At 34.8% G+C, this 13,485-nt stretch overlaps 1 protein-coding gene across 1 annotated transcript in view; it reads left to right on the top strand.

Annotated features, from left to right (window-relative positions):
• Positions 1-12,687, top strand: part of Sdhaf3 (succinate dehydrogenase complex assembly factor 3) — a 37,043-nt gene extending 24,356 nt beyond the window's left edge. The window contains exon 2 of the mRNA XM_042684663.1: positions 11,749-12,687. Coding sequence (XP_042540597.1) covers positions 11,749-11,952 — 204 coding nt within the window. The 3' untranslated portion in view covers positions 11,953-12,687. The remainder of the gene's footprint in view (positions 1-11,748) is intronic.
• Positions 12,688-13,485: the final 798 nt, after the last annotated feature.

Here is a 13,485-nt window from a genome sequence, read left to right as displayed (position 1 = left end):
TAAGACTTGAAACTCCTCTGTTACCGAAATGTGTGGCTAAGTTTTGGTTTATGTCCCAAACTAAGTTGCACTTTGTTAAGTAAGAACTTAAGTATGGAGATATGTTTATATTCACCACAATATCCTTATTTTATTAGGATAAATCAGGACCTGAATTTTGACCTTTAGATTGGTAAATTAATCCATTGAAATGATAAAGTTCTGCATGTTTTTGTGATATTGAAGAGATTGATATGTAGATGACAATCCTAAATTGGCAGTTTCTCATGTAAAATTTGTCAAGTGAATCGAACACTTGGATTTGGTCGGCCAACAGAGGACCAAGTTGTATAGGACAAGGGGCACACACAGGCAAACTCGGGGTAAGGGTCGAGATATCATGAGTAAAGTGACATTTGCCTGTTCTAGCTCTTATTTTCTGGGTAATTACAGTCTTATCCAGAAAATAATTACCTACTCATATATTCTGGAGCTTTATCTATAGTCATTTCAGGGTTTCATGTCTTACATTGAGTTCTCTGATGTATTTTGAGTTGATTTTTGTGCAGGATAAGAGGGGTCTAGTTTCAGTCTCTTGCATAATGTGCTTCAACCCCATTTGCCAGTTCTTGCTCTTAACTTCCTGAGCTACTGAAGTTCTGTTTAAAGTTTTATCTTATATCGAAGTCTTGAACCTATTTTGAATTCATTTATGTACAAGGTGGGAGAGAGTCAGGGGCCTCATTTTAGTTTTCTCTCAGTATATCTCTAGTTTCCCCAGCGTTATTTGTCTTTTCTCTAATGTTTGCTTTTGTTGAGAAGAAAATGGCAGTAGTAATGTATACTTATTTCTGTGTCCTTTATTCTGTTCCATTTTCCTGATTGTCCATTTTTTTGCCAGTACCATGCTGTTTTTATTATGATGGCTCGGTAGTATAATCTGAAGTCAGGAAATTATGCTACCTTCATTTTGCTCAGAATTAGTTTGGCTATTTGGCTATTGGTCTTTTGTGCTTAGATATGCCTTTAAGATTTTTTTTCTGTATCTGTGAAGAATATCTTTATGATTGTTTTGGGATTGTACCAAGTCTTTAGATTGCTTTCAGTACTAAAGTCAGTTTCAGAATATTATTTTAGCAATATGTGAGTCCGAGAAGTCTTTAATCTTCTACTATCTTCAGTTTTTTTTCTTCTTCTTGTTTGTTCGTTTTGAGATTGCAATCCATGTATATCTGGCCTTCCCAAGTTTGTCCTGTTGAGGTTTACACTCTGCTAGGCTTGTACTCCATTTGCAAAACAGTTTCTGGCATGGCATTAGCTTTTTCTACTCAAGAATGTCAAATAGTGTCATGCAAGGTGAATCTGAATTTTCTAACTATTGTTCTTTTTTAAAGTGTAGTGCTTTTACTTGTGTTAATTTTTACTGAGGTCTCTTGTTCTAATATTTTCAGTGAGGTTTTTTTTTAGGTGTTCTTGATAATTAGTTTTATACAAGTAGTCATTTTGCCCCTTTTCATTTGTTTCATAGCTCCGCCAACAGTTATTTTGACTGTTTTTTCCCCTCTTTTTCACATTTGACTGTTAAATCATATGGCATGTGAATAACTGGCAGCTATAGTAATCATTTAATGAAAGGAAAATGCAAATCAGCCAGATGACAGTGGCCCATGCCTATAATCATAGCTACTCAGGAACTCAAAGGCTGAAGATCTTAGTTCAAAGCAGGCCAGGGAGAACATTCAAGAGACTCCATTCTCCTATTAATCAGCAGAAAATCTGGACAGGAGGTGTGGCTAAAGGAGTAGAGTGCCAACCATGAGCAAAACAGCCCTGTGCAACAATGAGGCCCTGAGGTCAATTTTCAGAAACAGCCTCCCCACCCCCAAAAAAAAACAAAGTCAAAAAAATTCAGGTGTTCTTTTGTTGAAGCAGGTTGAATTTTTTAAAATGAAAACTTCTAGTTATTATATTGTTTTCTCAATTGTGTGCTTTGAAAACTCTGTCTAAAAAATTGAAAACATTCTTTTTTCTTTTTTCCTTTTCCTTGAACTCTGGACCTGGGTGCTGTCCCTCAGCTCTTCAGCTCAAGGCAAGCATTCTACCACTTGAGCCACAGCTACTTCTGGTTTTCTGGTGGTTAATTGGAGATAAGAGTCTTTTTTGGGGGGGAGGGTCCTGTCTTGGGGCCTGAACTCTGGGCTTGGACACTGTTCCTCAGCTCTTCAGCTCAAGGCTAGCGCTCTACCACTTGAGTCACAGCGCCACTTCCGCGTTTATTCTTTTTGCTTATGTGGTGCTGAGGAATCGAACCCAGGGCCTCAGGCATGCAAGGCAAGCACTCTACCACTGAGCCACCTTCCCAGCCCGGAGATAAGAGTCTTATGGGGAATTTCCTGCCCAGGCTGGCTTTGAACTGTAACTCTCAGATCTCAGCCTCCTGTGTAGCTAGGATTACAGATGTGAGCCATAACACCCAGCTTATCTAAAACATTCTATAGAGAGCTTTATGTTACACAAATTTTATAGTTTTGTTTTCTCTTTAGAACTTTTCAAACATTTCATATACTAATAAAAGCAGTTCATCTCTAGGGTGAAATATGGGCATGCATTATTTTCTAGATATATGGAGGCAGAAGTTATCTTTTTCAAAGCAAGGACATTTAATGAAACTAGATGTCCCTGAAAATCGCAGGAAAGGTTGTGTTCTAGAATAGCAGCTGATGGTGGGAAATCCATGATGGATAAAACTGCAGGTGTTTGAGCCCAGACCCAGGCTATGACAACAGCACTGCTCTGCACTTGCTTTTTTTTTTTTTTAAAGACCAGAATTACATTTTTTTTAAAGACCAGTATTACATTTTTTATAGACCATGCTTGGTGAAACTGTACACATTGATTTTATTAAATGTGGACTTTTGAGTACATATCTTTAAAAAATCCCGTGAGAAGTAGAAAGAACTCATAAGGCAATTCTGCTTTGTAACAAAATATGGCAGGTGTCTTGAGCAAATATGCTTGTGCAAATATTTGACTTGCAAAGCTAAATTAGTCACTCTTTCATTTTATACTATTTTCACCTGAAAGAAAAACTCATAGTTATTAGTCTGACATTTTCTCTAGGACGAATGAAGTGAGCTTGCTATTTCACACAAAGTAAATAACTGTATTTCTTGCCAAACATAACATTTTAACTTGAAAATTCAAATTGGAAATGGGAAAGTTGTGTCCACCCACCACTGTGAGCTTTACAAATATGATGTAATCTTAAATTGTTGATCTTTATAAAAAAAATCTAGAAGATTAAACATTTCACAAGGTTTCAACTTATGAAAATTAAGTAGTTAATATTGCCTAAGCTGCTGTAGCAATTGTTTTTGGTCAGTGTTTGACAACATTCATTTGGCAATCATGAACATGGTCATTATTGTCTTTGTTCCAATTACTATGCTAGATGACAGACGTTCAGTAACAAGAAAACTGATATATCCCTATTTTTCATGGCCTTTGCAGATGAGGAAAAGCAGATAATGTAAGATGAAGATGTAAGGTACTGAGAAAGAGTAATAAAGCTGAATAGGTGAGTTAATCAGAAAGGCCTCTCTGAGGAAGAGCTATTTCAATTGACAAGAGGGATGAGAAGCCAACCATGAGTAGAGAATTCCAAAGAGGTAAGCAAAAACTCAGAGATACACACCATCAGGAAAATAACAAGAGAATTTGGAATTTTACAGAGTTGTACAGCTTGGGTACAGATACCTTTAAAAATACTGACCTGCCAGGCACCAGTGACTTACAAAGGAACTACTGTAGACCCTAGCTACTCAGGAGGCAGAGATCCAGAGTACTGTAGTCTGAAGCCAAACATGGATGAAAAAGTCTATGAGACTCATCTCCAAAAAAATCAACACAATGCTTGATAAGAAATGTACTCATTACCTTGCCCATGTAATTGTAACCCCTTTGTATGGTATTTTCACAATAAAAAAATCAACACAAAGTGGGGCTTATAGTGTGGCTCAGTGTGCAGTTAAGCAAGCTCTGAGTTCAAACCCTGGTATTGCCAAAAAACAAAAAAGGAAGACAAGGAGGAGGAAAAGGAAGAGAAGGAAGATAAAAGGCAGGCAGGAAGAGGAAAGAAGGAAGGAAGGAAGGAAGGAAAGAAGGAAGGAAGGAAAGAAGGAAGGAAGGAAGGAAGGAAGGAAGGAAGGAAGGAAGGAAGGAAGGAAGGAAGGAAGGAAACTACCATTTTAATTCTTACCATAGTCCTGTGAGGTAGGCAGTGCAGATACCATTACTGTGCTATAAACACAGGCCCAGATCATTGAATGCTGGCTAACACTGTTAACATTTTTTTCAATACCCTGTGTTAATGGGAATAGTATTATAGATTTAGTATCTGTAACATAATTATAAAACTTATTGATATAAATCATAAAGAAAAGTTACTCTGTAAAACCTGAAGTTTACAAATAGTCCATTAGCTCAGATATTTTTTAAATGAACAGAAAACTAATCATCAGTAACTGATTTTTAAAATTAGTCTCATGAATATATTTTTAGAGGATAAGAGTTACCTTTTGTGTGTGTGTGTGTGTGTGTGTGTGTGTGAGAGAGAGAGAGAGAGAGAGATGGGTCTTGAAATCAGGGCCTGGGAATTGTCCCTGAGCTCTTCAGTTCAAGACTAGCACACTACCACTTGAGCCACAGCACCACTTCTGGTTTTCTGGTGATTAAGTAGAGATAAGAGTCTCATGGAGTTTCTTTTCTGTTTTTTTTTTTTTTTTTTGGGGTCCGGTCTTGGAGCCTGATCTCTGGGCCTGGGCATTATCCCTCAGCTCTTCAGCTCAAGGCTAGTGCTCTACCACTTGAGTCACAGCGCCACTTTGGCTTTTTTCTTTTTGCTTATGTGGTGCTGAGGAATCGAACCCAAGGCCTCATGCATGCAAGGCAAGCACTCTACCCCTACCCCTGAGCCACCTTCCCAGACCCTCATGGAGTTTCTTGATCAGGCTGGCTTTGAACTGTGATCCTCAGATCTCAGCCTCCTGAGTAGCTAAGATTACATGTGTTAGCCACTTGCGCCCAGCAAGTCACCTTTCTTTAAAATATTAATTTTCTTTTTGGCAGTCGTGGAGCTTCAACTCAGGGCCTGGGCACTGTCCCTGAGATGCTCTATTCAAGGTCAGTGCTCTCCCATTTTCAGCCACAGCACATCACTTCCAGTTTTCTGGTGGTTAATTTGAGGTAAGAGTTTCATGGACTTTCTTGCCCCGGGCTGGTTTTGTACTGTGATCCTCAGATCTCAGCTTCTTCAGTAGCTTGGATTACAGGTGTGAGACACAGGCACCCAGTTAAGAATTACTTTTAAGTAAGATACATTAAGCTCAAGGACAATGCACCTCAAGTACAATGTACCTCAAGTACAATGCTATTAGGATTTTAGAAACGTTGCAATGAATTTCATGAACAGGAATGTCCTCATTTGCACTGACTTTTCATTTCTGATATTACAGCTTTTTAGTCTATGTATGTCTGATGTCAAGGACATGCCAAATTCAGAGTAGAGAAGAATAGAGTATTTGTGAGCTCGATCTCATGTAACATTTCCTTTCTACTTTCTTAACCAATAACTTCCCATATACTTTTATTATTTTCTTTTTCTGTGCTGTAAGTAGCAACTAACACACCTTTTGCTAAAACTTAGAATCATAGGTGAATCTTGAGTTTTGTTTACTGCAGTGCACAAGGGAATCTGTAAAACTGACTCCAGTGATACTCTCCACCTTGTTTTGTATTCTGTTCGGGTATTTGAAAATTATGAAATCTGTTCAATAGATCTGAAAATCTGAGAAACCAGATTTATGATCTTTGCCACAATGGCAGGGTGAGAGTCTGTGTTAATACTTTGAGCATATATATTTCAAATCCTGAGGGTGCCTTTGGATTTAGTTATTGTGATTCTGGTAACTTTTACATTTCTTGCTGGAATGGGTATTTTGTTGTTTTTACTCCTAACGGAGGCATAGCATTCTTAATCAGTTCTCTAGGGAAACCTACACACTGAATTTGTTGATTCCATCTTGTTAAATAAGTTCTTAAAGTGATTGAATACATTTTTGGAGAAAGATAATTTTTTTCTCCTAGATCAAATATTTGTCTTTCTGTTGGGGAGTTTATGTGAAGGAGTACAAGTAACTTACCAAAACTATAGAAGATATTGTTATTTTTAGCTTTCTAGTAAATTATCAGGATGGCAACACTAGTATGTGCTTAACACTTAACTCTTGGCAACACTAGTATGTGCTTAACACTTAACTCTTAAGGAAACTAGTAATATTGATCACACAGTTCTTCAGACTAATCCTAATTACGGTATGTGAAAACTTTTGGGTAGAATTTTATTATCTAATTTGAAAAAATGTTATACTGTCAAGGAAACTTATTATCTATAAAATATGAAACAAATGTCAGATTTGTATGTATTGATATTATGTATTACACATTTTCTTAAATTATAACTGATGACTTTAAAAGTGTGCTCAAAAATGTTAGACCACTGATGTCATTATTAAAAGGCAGCATATGATATTAGGAAGATTATGAATATGAATATGTATTATGATTTTCCCTTTAAAGAATTTGAGAGTTTGGATTTCATTTATCATATTTTCTTGCAGTTGAAATATTCTAACTTACATTTGGGCCATTTGATTACAATTTTGCTTAAAAAAACAAAGGAAAACAAATACTAGACAGATGATTTTTTAAAAAAAACAATGAGTTTTAATAACCCTTGGGTTCAAATTAATTAATTATAATAAATTGATTTGGTGTCTGCTATTAAGACAAATCATAGGAAGCCAGAGTTTCAACCTATTCATTTCAAAGGTTTTCTTTATTTTTTTTCTGTGTTCTTTTCCATTCATTTAATTGCATAAACATTAAATAGGTATATTGTTATTTTAAAAAGAAGTGCACAAAGTGAGACATTCAGAACAAGATGTAAAAGACTACTTGTCTAAATTTATTGTCCATCTTTCCGGCCTTTCTCTTGTCATGTATAAATAATATTCTATTATACATGCAAATAAAGTAATATTTCAGTGTTCTATAGGTTGATTTACAAATTGTCTTGGAAAGATTTTTGTCAGTTCATTCTTGACTATTCTTTATAACTGTTGCTTACTGTTCCATAGTAGACTGATATTACCTGTCTGTATTTATTTGATATATTAATGGGCAGGAGCTTTTCTGCCCTGTTGTACTTGTTACTCATACTTTCAATGCTGAAATGTATTGATTTTTCTATGACTTTTGTGCTTTCTATTTCCCTGTCACCATATCAAATTCAAATCCTATTCTTTTCTTTCCAACTCTGTTCTATGTTGGCATTGTAAAAAAAATCATGGTCCAAATTTGTTTTTCTGAACCAATCAGTCTTAATTATTATATACCGGTTGTATATATTTGATTCACAAATCTAGTGATTCATATTATGTGCTCATTTAGTGATATACAAAGTAAATCAAATTAAGATTCACTAGCTATGTTATAAAGTGAGAATTCTGAAATTTTTCTCTTACTGAAGAAATTCCTGTAAAATCTAAATGTCTTGTTTAGATTTAAAGACATTTGTAGCCAGGCATTGGTGGCTCACACCTACAATCCTAGCTACTTAGGGTGGGATCTGAGGACCAAGGTTCAAAACCAGCCCGGGCAGGAAAGGCCGTGAAACTCATCTCCAGTAAATCACCAGAAAACTGGTGGTAGAGCTCTAGCTTTGAGCTGAAAAGCTCAGGGACAGCACTCAGACCCAGAGTTCAAGCCCATGACCGACAAAAAAAAAGATATTTGTAGTTAAAATTATAATAATGTGAAGGTGTTTAAGAAGAAAAATTTTAATAAATATAGTCTTTCTTCACTAAAAAGCCTTAGTTTGTTCTCTAATGAACACTTACTAGAGTGGTAGGAGAAACATTGCAGAAGTTGGTTGTCAGCAACAGAGAAGAGGAGGCAAACAAGATTAAGACAAGTGGTTGTTATGACCTCATTGGAATATAAAGGTCTCAGGATTGAGAAAAGATGTCCTCCATTCTATTTCTTTTATTTGTTTGAACCTGATGAATGTCCATTGAAACAATTGAGTGGTAATTTAGAGGTGGAGATGACAAAGAACAATGTTTGAATCTGACTAAAACACTGTATGCTTTTTTTCTTTGTTGATTCACAGAAAGTAATTTAAATATAGCTTTGAAGACATCCTGTATTCCTCATTGGATGAAACAAGTAATTCTGCCAACTATGATTTTCAGGTTGATAAAGCAGTATAAGGTTTTTTGTATAGAGTTATAGGCCTGTGGTTAGACTAGGCTATCATTTGCTGTTCAGCACTGAGGAAGCTTTGTAGATAAAATTCAAACTCACAGGTGAAATTTAGAAGTGACTCAATTTTAGATGAGTGATATTCTTACATAGTTAATTCTGTTCTCCTGAATTTGTTTCTACTTTATGTGATATAGATATGTGTGTATATCATACATATTAACCATATCCATATATGTATATATATTTACTTAAATTAATGGGAAATATTTAAATGTTAACGGGAACTTTATTTATTTAAATTAATTGGAAAATTTACAACATATAAAGATGTTCAGAAAATGTAACTTACTACCATGTATCTATCAAGTGGCTTAACGGTCCATCTTGTGGCTAATCTTGTTTCATCTGTACCTTTACCTCTTTTCTTTCTCCAGATCATTTCAAAGAAATACTGAAACATATCAATTATATGTAAAAATACGTTAGAATCTACCCTGCAAAGAAATTCTTTAAAAATCTGAATCGTAATAACCATTATAGAAGGAGCATCTCTTGTCTGTACCACCTATGATCAGAAATCATTCAGATTTCAGCATAAGCGTCACTGGTTGAGTGCCCCTTTCTTTAGATTTGTTTGATTGTCATCATTAGAAAGACATTGTGCATTCCTGGGAAAAAGTCAGTTCAGGTTTTAAACCCTTCCCTGTGTTTGATGATCGGGAGCTATGTGAGAGCAACGTAACTCTTTACTTGTGATGTTTACCCTAATCAATTGGTTGAGGTGGTATTTTCTTGGTTTCTTCATTGTAAAGGCATGAGTTTTTCAGTCTTCTAAGACTGAGGTTTTATAGTTTTTCATATTTTGAATTTTAATGATCACTCTGATGGGAATGTTTAATACTTTATTATATCTCCTGTTCTTTCTGTAAATTGAGTTAGAAGTAGATGTTTATTACGTACAGTTCAATTTTTTTTGGTATAGGTGATAGGTACTTCTACATAAGATTATTAAAAATGGATTACTGTTATTAATTATAAATACCTGAAAGAGGAACTTACAAAGAAAGAATTTATAAACACTGGCATTGTCTCAGAGATTATTGATGCATGTGTAATCATTTTTCTTCGTTTTTTATGAGTGGATGGATGATTTCTCTTGATATGGTTTCAAGTTTATAAATCTTCATTCTTCATCTCCAGTCTGTTACTAAGTGATTTTTAAAAATTACAGCTGTGTGTTTTTTTAATTCTAGAGTATATTTTTGGTTTGTAGAGTTTCTTATTCTCTGATGAGATCTCTCAAATGCTTATTTTATGACCGTATTTTCTTTTATATACTTGAACATTTTTTTTTGTAGTAGCTTCTTTAAAATCCTTTTCTGCTGATTCTACTGTCTGGTTCACATCATAGTTCTAGTAATTTTGGACTTGTCCCTGAATCATTATCCTTCTGTGTTCTTCCAATGTGTATTTTATGTTTTATTTTAGCAAATAATTAACTTGAATTCAAACTATAAACTATGTTTTTTTGCCAAAAGAGCAACTGAAGTATCTACTTTGCTCATCTTGTTTTTGCTAGGTAGCTTGACTCCATCCTGACATGCATAGTTGAGGGTGAGCTAGATTTTTTTTTCATTTTCTTTGTAGAATTTGAGGTCCTCCATCAGTAGCTCTCTTTTTTCTCCTTTTCATTTTACAGTTGTTGTAAACATCCCAAACTCCTCTGATGCCTCATTTGGTGCCACCACTGATTACTGTCCAAATTCTAGTTTCTTCTTAAGACCAAATGGTATCTTACTTCAAAAAAGATGGAGGGAAGGGGGTGGGAGAGTGGAGGAGGAGCTAGGGTACTGGTGGCTCATTCCTGTAATACCAATTACTCAGGAGGCTGAGACCTAAGAATTGAGGTTCAAAGCCACGAGGAGCAGTTGAATTCTCTAGACTCTTATCTCTAGTTAACCAGCAATTACTCAGGAGGCTGAGACCTAAGAATTGAGGTTCAAAGCTACGAGGAGCAGTTGAATTCTCTAGACTCTTATCTCTAGTTAACCAGCAAAAAGCCAGAAGTAGAGGCATAGCTCAAGTGGTAGAGAGCCAGCTGTAAACTAGAGTACCCTAAGTCCTTGCACAAACAAAAACAAAAAGGAGAACTAATCCCTTTTGCTGCTTTTCAAAATTCATTGAATAGCCTCGACAGTAAACCATATATTTTGTTTATAAATTCAGTTCAATTATATTGTTTTGAAATTCATGTGAACCTTCCAGTTTTGCTCTTATTCAAGATTATTTTTAGGTATTCAAGACCACTTTATATTTATGTGAATTTGAGAATCAGTTTTTCATTTCTGCAAATGAATAACTTCTTTATAGCTGCTTTTTTTAGGTTCTGCTTTTAAGAAGTGATGCTGGTATATAGATATTTAGTTCATTTGCTAATTCTTTATAGTTCAGTGTTTGCATAAATTTCAGAGTACTTGTGAAGTACAGTTAGATTTCTGGTAAGGCGGTATTTCAGTGAATATTCTTATGCATACTATTTGTTAACAACCAGAGGTGATTTTGCCTTGCAGGGGGCACTAGCAATGTTTTTAGACATTTTTGACTATGAAGGTTAGAGGGAAGGGTATTATTGACAGGGATCCTGTGAGACATCCTACAATGCAAGAAAAGCTCCCCTGCTCCACAACAAAAAATTACCCAAATTACCAAATATTGCAGCAGTCCTGAGAACTGAGAAATCTTAAGTATCTAGGGCATTACTTAGTAGAATTAAGAAAGTTAGTAGTATGTGCAATGTTGTTTTGCTATTTTATGAAATGGATTTTTGTAAAGCATGAAGAAAATATCACTTCCAATCCAAATGAATGTTTGGATTAGAATTAAAGCTATTTCAGTGATATTGGCAATCTAGCAATGATAAAATGTGTAGCAGCCTTATTCATAGTGCTGTGCTGAGTGCATTAAGAACAAAATTACATGGAAAAAATAGATTGTTTTCCTGATGAAAATGATTGTTAAATATTGAGGACTAAATTGGCATGTTTCTCAATTTTTAATTGAATAGCAGGGGAATAGACTTAATGAATTTTAAGACCCACTTAAAAACTTAAGGACTTATGATACCCCTTTAAAATCTGATGAAAGCGAAGCCCCAGAAGTATTTGTATACTTGTGTGTGCTCAGTTTTACATATGATTTTGGCTAGAACACACATGCTTCTAAAGCCATGGTTCCTTCTGTCAATTACTTGAAGGTTAAGAATGTATCAAACCCCTAAAATATTGATTTGAGGCATATTTGAGATGATCACTGAATGATATAGGTATCTTCTTAACCAAATGCAGAAAATTAAGTGATGAAGGAAAATAGCTGACTTGAAATTAGAGCATAGGTTTTCCTTTAATTTGATTTCTATGACCTTAATTTATCTTTCTCCTTTACTAGGTATATGCAGCAGTGTTATGGCAACAAGCTAAAGATAACAGACAAAATTCTACTGGAAAAGCATGTTTTGGCGCTTCTCTCCCAGAAGAAAGACTTAGTGACTTTAGTGATGAGCAGATTGGACAGTTGCAGGAACTGATGCAAGAAGCTACTAAACCCAATAGGCAATTTAGTCTTCCTGATTCTTCAAAGCCGACATGTTAGTAAATACAATAAAGTTTAACAAGACATAAAACCTAGAACTTATTTCACTTATCTCACTTATCATTGGCTTTAAAATATATTATGTATTTAAAAATGTATAAATGTATTGAGAATATCTAAAGTTTATTATTTCAGTTTGGAATATTTTTTCTTTACTTTTAATGTATACAAATGAAAAATATGGATCAAAATCACTAGTAGGCATATTGGAGCATGTTATGACATTAGTGAAATAGCAGTAGGTGCTAGATGGACATTTATTTTTGGACTAAACAAGAAAAGCTTAAAAATGAACAAATTTTACTGATAATTTTCTTGTATATAAATTTGTTATAAATGCTATTCTGTTATCCTTAGGGCGTTTCTTTAACTTCATAGGTTAAATATATCTCTATAATGATGGGTGTATAATTCCAACAAGTTTATTATTAGACATGTTGTCATTCTGAAAGTTTCATCATTTCTACTGTAATAATACATATTATCATTTAGAATATTTCCTTCTGAACACTATTTATTCACTAAGATTCAATATCATGCTATCATCTGCATAATAGGTAATACCAACTATGTTTCCACAGTGTGTAAAACAAATGACCCTTTAAATTAAATTTTTGGCACTTGCTTTGAAAATTATAATTATTGTTCAAATAGTTGGGGAAGTTAAAAACTGTTTTGTACTAAAATTGGTTTATAAATTTATAAAATCATAAAATAAAATATACTTTAAATGTGCATATGCCTTAATGGAGGAAAGAATATTCTCTTCAACAATTTTTTTTGAAAATGAGATTCCCACATGCAAAAGAATGAAATACACATACAAAAAACGAACTTAAAATGGATTGAAGACCTAATGTGGCAGCTAAAACCACAAAGTCTAAAGACTTTTAGAAAAAAATATGGAATCTTAGAGGTGATAATAAATGCCTGTGCAGTAGCAACAACAACAACAAAAACCCCCAAAAGTTGACTTTATCAGAATTTAGAAGGTTTTTGTTTTTTTTTGTTTTCTGTGGTCCTGGGGCTTGAATTCTGGGCCTGGACCTGAGCACTGTCCCTGAGCTGCTTTTGCTCAAGGCTAGTGCCACTTGAGCCACAGTGCCACTTTCAGCTTTTTCTGTTTATGTGGTGCTGAGGAATTGAACCCAGGGCCTCATGCATGAGAGTAAGCACTCTACCACTGAGCCACCTTCCCAGCCCTCATGAATTTAGAACTTTTATAGGAAAGTATCAAGGAAGTGACAAACTACCAAATGAGAAAAGGTACTTGCAAATTGTATTTATTAAGCTTTGTATCTAGAATACATAATGAACATTATACCTCACCAACAAAAAGACAAATGACTCCCCCAAAAGACAACACACACAAAAGCACCAGGTAAAAGTCTACTGTGGAAAGGTCTCCAAAGAACAAATATTCAACATCATCAGTCATTAGGAAATAAAAATCAAAACCACAGCGAGATACTACTTCACAACCACCAGTTGACTACTAATAACAGTCCCCTAAGATAACAAATGTTAGCAAGA

The sequence above is a fragment of the Dipodomys spectabilis genome, unplaced genomic scaffold (genome assembly GCF_019054845.1).
Source record: "Dipodomys spectabilis isolate Male_0828 unplaced genomic scaffold, ASM1905484v1 ptg000089l, whole genome shotgun sequence".
Taxonomy (NCBI): Eukaryota; Metazoa; Chordata; class Mammalia; order Rodentia; family Heteromyidae; genus Dipodomys; species Dipodomys spectabilis.
This window is presented reverse-complemented; position numbering and strand designations above follow the sequence as displayed.